General features: G+C 31.3%; 1 protein-coding gene across 5 annotated transcripts in view; it reads right to left on the bottom strand.

Annotated features, from left to right (window-relative positions):
- Tango6 (transport and golgi organization 6) overlaps positions 1-17,426 on the bottom strand; it is a 111,567-nt gene that overhangs the window by 7,950 nt on the left and 86,191 nt on the right. For 4 of the 5 annotated variants that reach the window (XM_076478809.1, XM_076478811.1, XM_076478812.1 and 1 more), the window contains 5 exons: positions 10,921-11,035; positions 9,436-9,657; positions 7,400-7,522; positions 2,560-3,153; positions 507-702 (listed from right to left, as the gene is read on the bottom strand). In XM_076478809.1, coding sequence (XP_076334924.1) covers positions 507-702; positions 2,560-3,153; positions 7,400-7,522; positions 9,436-9,657; positions 10,921-11,035 — 1,250 coding nt within the window. The remainder of the gene's footprint in view (positions 1-506; positions 703-2,559; positions 3,154-7,399; positions 7,523-9,435; positions 9,658-10,920; positions 11,036-17,426) is intronic. The other variant, XR_013020621.1, reaches the window with a different exon arrangement.

Below are 17,426 nucleotides of genomic sequence, written 5' to 3'. Positions count from 1 at the left end.
AAACCTAGATGTATTAATTCTATTGTCAAATAAAGTATCTAAACCAACCTTCACTTTAACAAGACCAGGTTCTGTAACAGCAGTAAATCTAATAAACAATTATCTTTATTGAAAGAAATGCAATGAGTGCACAAAATCTCTTTTTGAACACCATAATAGACAAGGGTAAATTCACTTATAACATCTGTAGCTGTGGGAAGAGATGTGCCCTTGTAAAAAAATACTGCTGGAAATGGTGTTGCTGTAAAGATGCTACTAATAAGAGCTGGAAGACTCTTTTTAAGCAGAAAAAGAAACATTTAGCTAGTTATTGTACTGCACCTTATTTTTTAAAATATATGATAAATAATAGTTCTTGAATAATACTGTTCCACTGTTTTCAAAGTATTAAAATATATCAGATTTTTTCTTAACTTTTTGAAGTGTAAATTATAAAGAGGACAGTAAATATGTATATTACAAAATAAGCACCACTATGAATAAAAAAATATGATCACTCTACTTACCCAGGTTTTTGCACACATTTGTTAACACTTCACCCAAAATAACTGTGGTATGAACTGGATGAATAGATGTATTGATGCTGTTCAAGAACTCTCTGGTGAGAACCGGAAGGATGTTATCTGTGTCATGAATCACCAGAGCAGCAAGGCCTTGTACAGCAGATAAATAAATATAGGTATCATCATTTCTTAGATGCTCCTATAATGCAATGAAAATATTATATCATCTTTATTTTTTGTGTATATTATATTGTATAATTAAGACAGATAAGACAAAAGGACACAAAAAATAATTTTGGTTAGAATTTCTTTTACTGCAATTTTTAGTGAAACTTACAATGAGGTTATAAGACATTCTGATCTACAAGATCAAGTTTTCTATCATTATTTACAGGATGTAAAACATTTTTTGATGCATCAGACATAACAAAATGAATTAGACCTAAATAAAATTCTGCTAGCTCTACAATTTTCTTTCACTTTAATGACTAAATTATTACACATTGCAAATATATATCTATATTCACTGGAATAACTTCTTCCATAGCATATGCAATGCAGATGTAAAATACATGGGTAGATTAATCAGTGTATGTATGTAATAGAACAGCATTTCCAATGTATTGAAAATGACACAATTTCATTCAGAATATATAAAAACCTAAAATTCTCTGAAAACGTTATTCAGTACACATATAAGACACAACCATAACAACTACACAACAGTCCAATATTTAGAACATCATGCCTTCTCCTATTGTACCAAGGAAAAATCTGCAGAATTCAGAGTGGACAGTCCAAGTCATTTTGCTCAATCACAGCTGTTTCACTTTGAATAATAAAATTTTCCATTAAAAAGAACTATCCTAATTCCAGCAAAAAATTAATCTCATAGATTAAAAATGTTATAAATACAAAATGAAATAACTCTACATATAAGTCAGTAAGTGAGTTATGTATATTTGTTTCCATATCAGCTAGCCTATTCTATTATTCATGTTGTATGTTTGTTTGTTGGTCTGTAATCTTTAACAGTTTTGTTTTGGAGTTAGCACAACCAAGTGTGGCAGATAGACCTTGTGTGCTCAAAGAGACAATGAAGAAGCTTAATAGGTATATTGAGGACTATGAATAATGAGGGGGGAGGGTCTTTGAATTCTGCAGCATAATGTGGGAATTTTATGCAATTCATACATAAACACACTAACAATTTTACAAAACTACTGATTTTAGGAGGTATTTGATGATTTGAAAGAAAAACTAACAATAGTTAGATTTTCTGTAAATTTGAATAATTATCTATAAAGCTGTATTTTAGGAACATGCATATATTTCATGACATCAGAAACACTAGCTCTAGGCTAGTACATACACAATTTATGGTATTCTAAACTCAAATGTGGTGGACTTGGAAATTAGTCTAGCAGACTTTTACATTTCTGGACTTGGTTTGATAGATGTTTTATATCAAAATGAGAGCAAAAAAATTACCAACTATATTTTACATAATATACATATGATAACCTCAAACTTTTAAGTTCAAGAAATGTTGCTTCTTATGTAATAAGCTCAACAACTTGAAATCTTAATGGCAGATAATTGATTAAGCTACTTTAAGACCATATTCAGAACAATTTCTTAGCATATTTAAACAAGAATTAATCACATCAAATCAAATACCAGTTTGTAAGGTTAATTAGCTTAATTTTGAAAAATCTAGTTTAATAACAAAGTCATTTTGAAAAACTGCAAATTTTTTTACTCCATTTTAGAATACTCTATGCTATCATATTTTTAAAAAAATCCATAAACAAAACACAAAAATATTATGTAATATCTTTGCAATATTAGATTGCTATAACAGAAACAAGTTTTCTAGCAACTGCTCCTTCATATCTTTGAAAGGTTAACAAATGTATTGAAATGCTCATAATGCATAAGAACAGAAACTTTTTTGTTTAAAATGAATACATTTAAAAAATAAAAACAAAATAAGAGAATAATAATAGTTATGAGATCTTAATGTTATACATGTAGAACCAAAGCAAAACTGTACCTGGAACTGTCCAAGAAGTTTTTCTTTATTTTCCAGTGTCTCAGGGTCTTTACTAAGAATGAGATTTTTCAATGTTATTAATGAGTGGCCAATGACAGGCAATAAAGGATCATGAAGTTCTTGCCATGCTCTCTTAAAAGGTGTTAAGCTGTTGTTTTGACTTTTTGTCTCTCTGACACCACACAACACTTCACCATGCAGCCAACTGTTATTATTAACACCAGAATACTTTGCATCTGAAACATACTGCTTCTTCTCATTGTCACCACAAAAGCCTGGGTTTTCAAACCCAACAGTTATAATATTCTCTTTCAAATCACTATTTTGCTTTGAATTATCTGTAAGTACACATTGGTCTCTCTTATTTTCTGAATCATTATGAAATATATCTTTCTGGTCTTTTCTACCCGCAATTATTTTCTGTGAATACTGACTTTTCTTCCCACAGATGGGCAACCCTGCTGCTCCATGAGTTCCAATATTTATATTCAATTCCTCAGCTAACTTTTGGATATGCTCCACTGGATGATGCTCTGCTATTTTCTGTAAATTGTGTTGACATTTCTTGAGTGTAGCCCAGTCTTCTGTTTTTAACTATAATGCAATTTATACACAAAACATAAAAGGGAGTTACAGGATTTCAATAACTGTAATTTACCTATAGAGAATCCATTACAAACTGAAATAAAAACTCGAAATAAAGTGAAATGGCAATTAATGTGATATTCATTTCCTTTGTTATAACAACAAATTTTTGAAAAAACAAAACAAATATTTATACTAGTGGAAGGATGCCACTTTGTAAAATATGGAACAAACTGATCTTGCCAGATTAGATACAACAATGAATCATTATTAAGTGTAGAGTTGCTTATGACAAAAAAGAACACATCTAGTATTTATTTAGTAATTTTGACATTTTGAAACATAATCAAAAACCAGATTTCTAAAATACATAATAAAGAGTTATAAAATCATAAACAGTACAACTTGTAAATAAATGTAAACAACTACAAACAACCACACAATTACTGGTTCTGCACAATGACTAAGAACCAATAGGAATTGTTAAATCATCTATTCAAGTCAGATGTCACAATACCTTTCACACTTTTAATTAGACTGCAAAATATAAAGCTTATTTAAAATTTTCAGAGCTATACTTAAAAACCATGAATATGTCATAATACATCAAATAGCACCCTGCTTGTGATGCTTCAAGTCCAGTTGTTGCTAAATGTGTGGAAAGGAAAATTGACCTATGTGGAATAGTAATACAGTTGAATAATAGGAAACCACTTCTTTCATAGCTATCAATATCACAAGACTTTAGAAAGAACTTCCATTGTTCATCCCAATGTCTTACAACTCTTATTTAATCATTTCTTAACAAGGCGACTTGACTTTTTGATGCATATGTTTCAAAGTTCTTTTGTTTAATGCAGTTGAAACAAGAAATAAATTTTGTTAACCCCAACAAGTGTCATGCCCACCTTCTATAGTTAACTTTGAGCTTTAGAAGTTACATCTACTTTCAACACGTGTTTATAGTCATTAGGAAAACTTCATCTTACACTATAGTCAAACAACAGTTATTTTGAAATTGATACCAAGTTGTTTTCATTGGGTAGGTCAACTGCTTGTATTTTTGTTGGCTGCTTTGTTCATGATAGCACTAGTTGTTTCATATGTAAATATGTTATAGTTAGTGAGATAATTAAATGTATTTAGGTTTTACTTTTATATTTTAGTCATTTATTCATTATTTGCATTTTAAAATTCAAAATTGAAAAGTTTAATAGTTTTCTGAATATCTTCTAATGTAACCTTTGATCCATGTCTCAGAATACAAAGTGTATTCAAATCAGTTTTACTGGAGGCTGATGTTGCTCTGCCATTCATACCATTCCATCACCCATTAATGTTCATAAACATAAAAAACTAATAGTAAACAACAGAAAAGGAAAATATAACATTAAAATTAGAATATTAGTAGAAAAGTAAACACATGAAATTACACATAGGTAGGAGGACATTGAAAAATTAAACTTTTAAAGATTTCTGAAAGTTATTTAATATGTATATAATTTGCAGTAAACTGAGTTATATAGCACAATAATAACTGGATATAGTAATTGTGGTGAATAAAAGTAAGATGGTAAATGTTTTAACTTAAAGTTTAGTGGTGTAAATTTGACTACTGCATTGAAATAAGCTTAGTACAGGTAATGGTACTTTAGGATATGTATATTTCAACCAAATTTCAAACCATAAAGCAGATACACTGTTTTGTTAAATAAATACAATCTAAAACTATTTTATTGTCTCTTAGCATTTTAAATTCAACTTATACCATTGTAACACAAAAGTAGGTTATAAATCAGGCTAAATACACTTTATTATTAAAGTTACATATATTGTTAGTTTTAATAAATTATTAAGTTCTGTTTCTAAGTTCCATATAATGAAAGATAAACTTTAGTATGAAACAAAGTAATGTTTAGAAAATTAATATTATTGGTTCTTAAGTGTTAGGCTCAACAGTATAAAAGTATCAACAAATGCCTACAGGTATTTGGTATAAAGTATTTATTTTCAAGCTGTAAGTATAAATACAATGGTTAAGACTAATGTAGAAGTTAAGCATTCACAGTTTATTACATGTAATGTGCAGTGAGTTAATTTTATTTAGGAAACCAGGACTACCATGTACTTTAAAGGAATGTAGTAATGAAGATGTGCAATTTTTATGCAGATTTTGTAGTTTGGAAGAGAAGTTAGAAGCTATCCTAATTAAAGTAGAGACAAGATATAAAGAGAAACATAGACTGAGAAACAGCAACAGGTTTTAAGGAGGAGCTTAAGCATTTACATACAAATGATATGTCTGCTAACAATGACATTCAGGAAGTTAGAAAGAGTACTTTTAGAGAAAAAGTAGTGAATTAAATTATAATGAGCCTATTCTGATGAGCAACAAATTTTAGCCCTTGACTTCTGCAGATGAGGGAATTATTGGAGGAAAGAAAAACAGAAGAGTCAAAGAAGGATGTATATGACACAGAGGTTATAGTTACAAGTGATTCCTTGACAAGGCATGTGGATGAAGTTATAAGCAGGCCATTAGGTTAGTATGTAAAGATGAGAAGATAAGCTGGTTGGACTTGAGGGATCAATTCAGCAGAAGAAAACAACTGTTTGGAATGGATGGTTTACATTTAAATAGGGCAAGGGCTGACTTGTTTGTTAAAGCTATTAACTCAGTTGTAAGGTAAGTTTTAGTCTAGGAGTAGACAGTTGTGTAGATCAGGAAGAACTAAATGGAAAAAGAATAACAGGAAGAGAAAAGTTTAGCACAGGAAATGAGTATAGAAGTAGTTTTAAGAGTAGGCTTAATTGTTGCTATTCTAATACAAGAAGTATAATATATAAAACAGATGACTTTAGATCATCAGTATTAATGGAGGATTTTGATGACAATTTCTTTTTAAATACAGGGTTAAAGACTATTGAATAGAGATAGAATATTAAGAGGAGAGAGGAGTGGCATTATATGTAAAATGTGTGTTACATCCTATTGAAGTTGAGAATATCAAAGATAATAAGAAGATTTAATCTATTTGTATTTCTATCAGTGAATATAAAAGAAAAATGCTTTTTGGGAATTTGTGAAGGACCACCAAATGATGATGAAATTAGTGAGTAACTTTATAATGAGATTAAGATTTCACCTGTTAATTATGAATGATTTTAATTTCAGACATACAGACTGGAAGATGCTAAAGTTAAACCACAAGGGAGAAAGATTATTCAAAACTGTTCAGGATGGCTTCTTTTAACAATTAATCAAAGAAACAACTACAAACAACACTACTTTAGGGTAGAAACTGGGAAACACGTGGGTGCAAGTTATTGTATAATTTTGTATAAGGTATGATGTTTTGCTGCATATGGAGATAAACAATGATATTTCGGTCTATGTGATGGCAAATAACGAAACTGTATCCAATTAATTCAAAACATGTTGTCAGAACATCTAGATTCATAGTGAATTCAGTAAATTAAAGCTTCTCTTTTTACTGATAAATAATCCAATAACAAATGTCAAAGAGAATTACTGACATTTTTTGAAATGTTAATAATACAAGGAGTGTGGCAAGTGAGTTTCACTTTAATGTTTCTGTCTCAACAAAGCAAAAAGACTGAAGGCTATAGATTTGCATCATTGCTTAACAATATCTATGCTGAGTGTGTGTAATTTGTGCAAAACTCAAGAGATCATATAAAGGTAGACTGAGAATCTAAAATGGGCAACTCTGATCAAGGAAGTGTTATGTGAAAGAAAAAATAAAGATTATGAACTTATTTAAATACTTCCTTTTAATACAAAGAAAACAAAAACTTCTATAATATCTAAGCTTGAATTATAAATTATATTTTGATGATAAATTCATTGAAAATACATTTGTTTGTTTAAATTTTGAATTTAACTCTGTAGTAAGGTCATGACATGTAACTTCTACTTCCCTGCCATAAGGTTACTATTATTAATAGACTATAAGATAAAGTAACAATGATTAAATTATCCTTTTGTACTCTAAATATGGCTGATACAAGTACTGCATTTTAATTAAAATAATGTACAAAACAACATTTTGACCTTCTCATGTTATCTTCAGATTAACAAAGATATAGCATAAGGCCAAAATGCTGTTCTGCACTTTATTTTAATTAAAGTTTTAATACCCATATAATATAATTTTACTTTAAATATGTTTCTCATAATCATAAAGAATTAACCCTTTTTTTAATATGTAAAATTATAAAAATACAAAGTTACCTGTTCTGGATGGTCTACTAACATTGCTAGAGCTCCCAGTGCCATCACAATACTTTCCATTTCCAGCTCTTTATCTTCTTTTCTTTCCATTAAATGAAACTGAGCACTGTGTTCTAGAATAACCTGAAGTCCACAAACAAAAACCTTTTGGTTATCTTAAGTAGGTTAAAATCACTTGTAGCATTTATTTTGATATAAATATAAGTTATACTGCAGCAAATGTTTATCAAAATTGTGTGTATATATCATAAACAGTTAGTGCAAACTTTGGCTTAGCCATTCCAGGACATTCACATTCTTCTTTTTAAAACTATTTTGGTGTGACTTAGGCTTTGTGCTTCTGGTCATTGTTCTGCCAAAATGCGAGTTTTCAACCCAGTTTTAGATTTTTGCCTGACTCAAGCAAGTTTCCCTCTAGGATTTGCCTGTAGTTTGCACCACCCACCTCCCCTCAATCCTGACAAGTTTCCCAGTCCCTGCTGATGATAAGCATCCCCATAACATGATGCTGCCACTGCCATGCTTGATGGTTGAGTGGTGTTGACTGGGTGATGTGCTTGTCACAGATGCAATGCTTTGAATTTAGACCAAAAAAAGCTCAATTTTTGTCTCATCTTACCATAAAACCTTTTGCCACATGTCTGCAGTATCACTAACATGCTTTATTGTAAACTCCATACGAGATTTAAGATGATTGTTTTTTAATAATGGCTTCTTCCTTGCCACTACTCCAAACATTTGGAGGGGTGAACTCTGAAAATCTTTCAAACTCACTGCTAGTTTCAAAATGGCATTCCCAAACATTTTCTTGCTTGTCCACCTACTAATTTGGAAAAGCAATCTGATTTGGGTAGTGACTAGATGGTGTGAAGCACATTCTACTTCTTACTGATGGACTTCATCATATTCAAAAGGATAATCACTGATTTTGAAATTTTCCTGTAACCTTCTCCTGATCTGTACTTCTGTACCATTTTACTCCTGATTTGTTTGGAAAACTCCTCTGTCTTCATGGTTAGTTTGCAGTATCACTATGCGAGTTGTGGCTTGAACAGATGCATTTACTGTGAAGTCAAGTTAAACCACACTGATTACACACAGACAGAGACTATTACACTAATTTTGTTACCTTTAAAAACAATAATTGAACACTGATGCAATTGGGAATGTTTTAAATTTCTTTAACAATCTTACTTACACAATATCAGCATTTCCTTAGCTTTCTTAGTTTGTTGCAGATTGTGTAGATTCTAAATATAAAGTCCAATTTCAAAGTTTCAATATTGGAAGCTCAAAAGGGCAACAAAATGTGAAGACTTTGCAGGGGGTAAATATTTTTGCAAAGCACTGTATATAAAGAAACTACACCCAACACATTTTGTTGATAGATGAAAGCATGCATAAACACAGTTTAAGAAATGTGAGAATGGGGGTGAGAAAGGATGATAAATATGCCAATATCAATTCAGACTTTTTCTTTAAATACAAAAAACTAATTTAAACATACTATGCTACTGTTGTGCTACAATATGGTTTTTACAGTTTCCATACAAACAATCAGTTCAAAAATCTTTAATATTTCAAAATTACAAACACACACAGTTATCTCTTGATACTATAACAAACAGTTTTTAATTATGTTGATGACTGTGTTTTTTCATGCTTTTCTTGTATGTTCACAAGGTATATGCTTAGATACAGAATTACTTTCTTTCTCCATGAAGTACATTTTCATCTCAAAAGAAGTTTAACATGTTATTTTTGTGACTTTTATTTGGTTTATCAAAACATATTTCAGAGAACATGACTTCCTTGTTGGCCAATGAGTTTACTTTCTTCTGTAGAAGATTAAAAATAAATAAGGTTAATTAAAAGAAAACTGAAAAATAAGAGAGATGCTGCTGGTACTTTCAAATTTACACCAAGATATCTAATCATTTGAATAAGGAGTAATTATCTCTAAAAATTTAGAAATTCTAATGGGTAATACCAAAATGTCAGAACATTCCAACAGAGTAGGAGGTCTTGTTACAAACCTTTACAAATTCTATAACTTGACTTCGATTTTCTAAAAGATGATCACCAACACTTTCTATTAGTCCTTGAAGAAGTTGTAGTAGAATAAGGCTGTTACGAAACCTTTGTGTGTCTACTTTATTCTGTTCTTCAGTTTCTAAGAGAACTTTAGAGATACTGTTATCTTTTTTCTCCACATAAGCTTTTTTTTGTGTATTATGTTCAACAACTTCAATCAGTTTCTGTAAAAATCAAAAACTGTTACTAACAGTAATTAGAAAACCTGAAAAATTCACAATTGCAAGTAGAAATTATCACAAAAACTAAAGATATTATCTGCAATTTCACTTCATTAAGCAGTTTAAATTCTGTATAAAGTTATATTTTTGTAATTTTTCAATTAATTCCAGATTCTTTCAGCAATTAGAAAAGTATGATTAAACTATTTATATACTTTTCAGACTTTAAATGATTGAACTATGGTACAAAGTTCAGATTTAAAAAAAAAGTGATACAATTTTTACACAGTCTCACATTTTCCAAAACCCATGCAAAACAAGTAGATAAAACTTTTAATTTTTACACTTAAATTAAAAATTCTATGTTATTATTAATTCAAGGACATAAGGAAAGGTAAGGTAGCCAAATGTTTAATAATCATGACACATGGAATACATTCATACATTATTTCTTCAAAATAATAACATTTTACAAAAGAATTCCTTTAAATATAAAGATATAAACAAACAAAATAAATTATCAATATGTATCAAAATACAATAACAAATTGAACTTGTCAACAACAAAAACAATAAAATGCTAACAACTATAACTAAAAATATGATGACAGATTTCTAAATTGTTTTAATATAAAATATTCAAAATATAATATATTACAATCACAGAATAAATTTAAAAATTTGTTAAAATGAAAGAAAATGTAAAAATTTGATAAAAAAAATTAAAGAACTAATTCTGGAAACAAAAGAACCATGACACTAAAAAAAATCTCAGTTCTTCTTAAGAACTGCATTAAAAATGCTACAATTAATTTTTCATATAAAAATCAAAGTTGTAGGTAATAAAAATACAATACTTTCAGTAAATTTTCATGACCTACCAAAAAAAAATCACAAACCTATCATAAAATAGTTAACAATCTATTACAGAAACAGAGGCTATTTGCAAGCACAAAATAAAATCAAGTGTCATTAAAAAAATTAATGTATGAAATAATATACACAGAAAGAGAAAATCACTTTTACAATTCATGAGTGGAATACATAATATTAAATAACAATGAGGTATTTTTATTTCACAAATGTGTTTTTTATTGTTTAATACATTTAACAGGTGTATCTAAACAACTGTTGCTCCTTAGTCACAAACATTAGAAGAAATGCATCTTACAAAAAATATTATTAAATACATATAACTTAGTGACAAAAATGCATTTTGATATAAGTATAAATCCTAGCAACATTAAATGTGAATGGTATACCAACCTCAAGTAAACTCAGAAAGAACTGAACTTCAAGAGTCTTGTTATCCAATTTTTCCAGTACTCCCAAAATGCACTGAACTTTATTTTGATCACTGATCAACCAGGTATCCAAATCACTGTTAAATATGTGTTTACAGCTTATTGAAAAATATACTTGTCAAAAAGGAATAAGACAACCAACATCTAATAAAAAAAAATTCTTATTTGTTAAGGAATTGTATACTGGATCAAAAGTGTAAAGTTTCTAATCATAGACAAAGATAAGAATTTCTTTTTGTGGTTAGGTATTTTTTCTCATTTCCAAAATTTAATCCTATAATTAACATTGTATCCTAACACACTTTTAATAAGAAGCTTAATTGGATTCTTAAACTTTTCACCCTCTGTTTTCATCTCCATATAAAATATTTTAAAACTGACCATGAACAAGTTATAATTCATATAATTTTCATTTGATTCATAAATCTAAATATTACTAACATTAAAGGCTGAACAACAATTAAACTTTTCTTGGAAAAAATTAGTCTAAACTTACAATTCTTTTATATTCAATTTTTCTTTTGGTTTTTAAACTATAAAATATTTAGATAACTAAACTGTATACACAATAAGTATACAAAGTGTGTAACCCAAAACATGAAGGGTAATAAAAGTAAAAAAGAAATCACAACAAAGAGTGTTTTTGTTTTTTATCAATGTGAACTGTAATTTCCAATTTAACACAACATTGTTGACAACTTCCAATGGTGATCATGTATCTCTGACAGACATCTCTTCTACATAATAGCTTTCCTTAATTTGTGCTGCACTCTATACATACAATTTTCATTTTCCACTAATCTTGAAGCACCCACTCAACTTCACATAATTACATGTGGTATAGTTGCATTGTAGCATGCAAAAACCCTCCATCAACAGGAGTGTGACACACTCTCCTAGTGCAGATGACTCTATATTACAGATCTCACTCATCACTTCAAGATCAGACAAGAAAAAAAGTATTGGAAGTGAAGAGAATAGGTGGGATGGGAATTACAAGTGAACTACTTATCAGAAATAATTTTTTTTCAGTTGGAAAATGTTAACTTCCGATACAATACCTTACTTCCAATCACACATATATAACTAGAATCCTACACTGACGTGATGGAGGGACTGATGCATAATCTACCTATATGAGCTCCCTTTAAAGGCACTTGAACAGAAACTATGAAGTGTGACATCCAAAAACACATCGGGTCACACCCATGAAAGAATACATTTGATCTGCACCAGGATATACAAAAGTACATGTTACCACACTGGGAGGAAAGGATGCAAATCCTCTTTTGGAAATGGATGCATTAGAGCAAAGTAGCTAGGGTGCATCAAACATACTCAATAGGTCAACTCCAGTCCTAAACTAGGTAGCACTGAGTATGTGTCTCCTGGTCCACAGTACAAAGAGAGTTCTAATTATCTTCATCTGAAGACCAGGAAGCAGAAGGGAAAAGCAACTTCTGTTCCAGCAATGTTGGCAACATACATGTAGGCAAACATAGAATATACTAATGTCTGACCTGCAGTGCAGATTGAAATTGGGAGGTTCTCAAAGATGAATAGTCCAAATTGTTGAGGGACTTCACCTGAGGAGAGCCTGTTTCCCATTACATTAGTGGGTGTCACTCTCTCATGCTTTTTCCAATTTTTTTATTACTCTCAATACTGTTATTAGAACTGTTAAAAAAAAAGAGTTTGGAATGTAATGGAAACACCTAAACACAGATGTGATGTCAGGAAGAAAAGAATGCTAAAATATAGCAATGTTACAGATTACTAGTCTACCACTCCTTCATTTTATCTACCTTGGCTTTCTTCAATATTTTCCACAGAAAACTTCCTAATTATCATTTGCTTCCTGCATTTCAATGATAATACTGATTATCTATCTAGAACTAATGCTACTTATGATAAACTCTTCAAAGTCAGGCCTGTGCTCAGTTGTCTACTAACAGTTTTTCCAGCTCACTAAAACCATTTTAGGTGACTATTTATTTATGAATAAATGCTGGGAACAAAGGACAAACTTGTATGAAAACAATATCTACCTACTAAGTGAGGAATCAAATAATGGGTTTTGGCCATAACCATGATTGGATAGAGCCTAAATTTTTTAGTATACTTTGATAAAGAGAGATCTGTACTTTTTAACCTTTTGACAGCTCACACAGTTGTAACAACTCAGGTTTAAAGTATCTTGGACGGTAACATTCTTTCTTCACTGATAACTTTTAATCTTCTCTAATTTTGTTTGATAAGTTGCTTTAACTTGACACTTATGCTTAGGGCACTTGTAGGAAGACAGAGCATACTTCCCAGATATGGTCTTACGTAAATTAAAAACAAAAAAGCTCAGTTTTTAGCTGTATCTCAATGACTGTTGTGAAGTGGAATGATAAAAAAAATAAAAAGATATTTATGATCCTTTTACAGTGCACAGTATCATAGTAATGTAAGTGAGAAGAAGACAGGGTAGTGCGATTAGCAAGCCGCTAATCATGGCTTACAACAAGTTCATGGGAGGAGTTGATCTGACCCTAAGATGACCTAAGAAGATCAAAACGTTGTTCTGTATCCTATTTAAAGTTTTTAATACCCATACCAACCATCTTGAGAATACAGAAAAATAATATAGCATGATTTTTGGTGCTACAGGAAAATAATAGTCACATACTTTCCTTGAAGTTATTTTCAAAAGTGATATGACAAAGGACTATGGTTCTAAATTAAATATAGTCTCAAAATAAAATTGTAAGTTTTATAATAAACACCACACATTTTCTATTTTAAAATACAGCACACAATATTTTGCCATATTCTTTGCTTAACATCATGTGATTTGCCAAATGTGAAATACAGTGTAATGAATGAGATGGTACTGAAATTAACATCCTATATAACTAGGACTGATAAAAAATTTTATGACTAAGGTTAAACTTACCCAAAAACACTGTTTGATGAAGAAAAAACCCTAGAACAATTTTAAATACTGATCATAAATTGGCAGAGCAAATGCAAAGGATATTTATAAAATATTTTAACCTTAGAGGGAGCTTATTTTCAGTTTAAACTTACTGTGGAACTTTTGTTTGTTAAATTTGTCTTCAAACTTCACAGGTTCAATAATGGTACACATATGGTGCTGCCTCATACATGAGGACATAAGAGATGTAAGAAGAACAGCAATAAAGTTGGAAATAAAATTCAACAGTCAAAACTAACCACCTTACAGCTTCATAGTAGACTGGTAAATGATGACTGAAGGGAGGCAAAAACAAGAGGCACATATAATACCCAATAATTTAAGTAATATAAGATGAATAAGTTAGGTGTAGTCCACATACCAGCTTGTAAGTTATCCTCTTAAAGGTTGGTGGCAAAAAGGAAATAAAAAGGTAGTGATACACTGAACCTGTTGGGATTTTAAATGAAAAAGTGTATGGTTAGACTCATCCAAAGAGGAAAATAATAGTTAAATCAAAGCAGGGGAGACATGAGATGAGGAGTCATGCCCTAATAAAAACAGATGATGGCAGTTTCTAGGAAAAGGGGCAGTTGAAGGAAGATAGTAATGTACAGTCCAAACAAGACAGAAAAGATGATAAGAATAAGAAAATTACAGATTATGAAAACAGAATGAAAGGAGATGGGATAAAGCATTAAATCTTCCAAGTCTTAGGAATGAGAAATCAGTCATGAGACAACAACAGCTGATCACTCTTATATATAGTACAGGAGATGACTAAGGCATAAATATCTGAACAACAAGGACCATAAGCAAGGAGAAGAAATAAATGTTTTATGAAATTGACCCAAAAACAGAAGGCCAATGGCTCAAAAGGAAAGCATGTAAGAACCCAAAGGACCACACCAAAGCCTCATTTGGGATGAGAGAGTAAAAGAAGAGTAAGATGGAAAAAAAAAAGGCTTCAAGTAGGTATGTGAAAATAGGCAAAAGGAAAGGATTAGAGCCTGGTAAGAGGTTGAAAATTGTGGACAATGCTATTCAGTAACCCACAGTAGTTGGAACAGACAGACCATTCTAAAAAAGCCAGGTAAAAAAGGAAATAAGATGTGAAAGAGTTGGACAACCTGGTGGAAGAAAACAACAGAAGGACCAGTGGTATTAGACAATCCATGTATGTTAATAGACGATGAGAAGGTCAACAATAATCAGAGAGAAAACAGACTACCCTGAAGAAAATTCCAATTAATTTCATACACACACTGAACAAACCTCACTTGCTTAGACAGAGAACAACATAGGTTGGAGAAGGAGGGACCCCCAAAGAAGAAGAGAAAAGATTCTTCAGGGGTTAAAAGTCAAGCAAAAATGGAAACTACAAATGAGCCAGCCACAAAGAAATATTCAGAAAACTTTGCAATGGGTGTTTCAAATGATAGAGAGAAGCTAGGAAAAAAAGGTAACAAGGAAAATAGGTATAAAGAAAGCAGTAGGATCAATCTTGGTTAAAGATTGAACTGAAGACAGGTGACCAAAAAGGGAGAAGTTTTGATTGAGAAGAGTCACAAAAACATCAGTGAGTGAGTTCCAGAAATAGCGCCAAATCCACTGAAAAACTTAAGAATGCAAGGACCACACTATCAGATAGATCCTATCCAGTCAGACAACTGACTCACCACCAGAGTCAAAACTTCCAGGTCATGACATACTGCAAACTGAATAATATAATAATCATAAACTCAATAAAGAATTCCATATGAAATTACCAAAAGGTTGGAATGCTGTTAAAATGAGGCCTGGAGAAGCTAGTCATCCCTACAGTAATGGAAATAAAGGTCCAGAAGATAAATGCACCATGCAAAGGATCTCATGATTTAGTTATAAACAAAGCAAAGAGCATGTAAGTGAACTATTCAAAATCCCGAGGAAATGATATGATATGGGGCAAATAAGATTGTGAATGATGGCATCCCAAACATCTACCTTGATCATCTACAGTCTGGAAGAGAGGGCCCAATTCAGACTCAGAAAGTGATCCCTTCAGAGTCAAGGAAAAACAAGAAAAAGACTAAGAGATAACAGTTCGATGACAGTTGCCCATACTTTCAACCTTTGTGGGGATGGTGAAGAGTTAGAAATAAAAGCCCCTATGTATGGTGACAGAAAGGTTCTATAGCTTCTAATGCCAATATAGAAATCATCATATCCTGAAGACACTGATATTGTAGAGGATTGGAGGAAAAATATTAGAAAAGAGTAGGTGAAGTATAATGCCATAGTATAGAGAAACAGACCATGAGAGAAGGGAGACAACAGGCGAGAAAAGTGAGAGAGAGGAGCATCAATAGAACCAGAGCACATGATCAGCTCCAAACAAGCTATTGCTGACAGCTGTGGCAGCTAGCTCTATAGGAGGAGGGGGCAGAGAACAGTAGAGACTTAATAAAGCAAAAGAAAGGAGTTAACCCAATGTGACTTATGATGATAGGTACAAGATTAAGGTACCTGAGAGTAAGGAGTCAGTGACATCCCTAAAGAAAATGGTCAAGACAAAGATCATGGAAATAAGGGAGAAGAGCACCTAAAAGAAAAGCATCCTAACAGAGGAGATTGCAAAAAAAACAAGAAGAAGAAAAGGTCAAAAGAGAAAGATATTAGAGGAAGAAATAAAAGCCCCAGTGGCAAACATATAACAAAAGATGTCCCCAGTAAATTAATTAAAGCACTGGTGATGAGGAAAAGGGTGAATATGTACTGAAGAAACTGGGTAAAGGTAACATGAAGATAGTATAGATTTTTGGAAAGAAACAAACAAAGGAGAAGCACCCCAAATGCAGAGAAGAGACTGGAGTTCCTGAAAAATAAAAAGGTCAGGACCATAGGCTATATCAAAAGTGTCACAAATTGGATAAGAAAGATATTGATCAATGAGAAGATTGGACAGAGAGGCCTTAGTTTAGGCACAAATGTTGGAGGGATTACCTGATGAAAGTCCATGAAGGAATCAAAGAGCCTTCAGGATTTAAAGGTGAAAAGTATGTAAAATGTCATATACCCGAGTAATAAATATAGCAAATAATGAGGGACAAGGCACCTGTTCATTAGCAAAAGAACCAGATGCAAAGGTTTGAGGAAGAAAAAAAAAACCTGGTTAAAATCATCCAAAGACAAGGCATACATTACAGCAGATAATGAAACAGAAGAATGAGGGCCAGAACAGAAGAAGAATCATGCAGAAAAACTTTCCACCTGGTCTACAATAGATTATGTGCCTTCAGTGAGAGGGAACATCAAAACTTTGTCATAAAAGCAACATGGATTTGAAAATTCATAATAAGGAGGTGATATGAAAAGCATTTTATTTTGTTTTGTTTTATATAGTGGAAAAAAAAAACAATATGGTAACCCAAAAACAAATAAAAGTGCAATCAGGTGGCTGTAACAAAATTGCAAATAGTACCAAAACAGCTACAGCTAGCAAAACTAAACACACAAGAAAAACA

Source organism: Tachypleus tridentatus, chromosome 13 (assembly GCF_004210375.1).
Source record: "Tachypleus tridentatus isolate NWPU-2018 chromosome 13, ASM421037v1, whole genome shotgun sequence".
NCBI lineage: Eukaryota > Metazoa > Arthropoda > Merostomata > Xiphosura > Limulidae > Tachypleus > Tachypleus tridentatus.
This window is presented reverse-complemented; position numbering and strand designations above follow the sequence as displayed.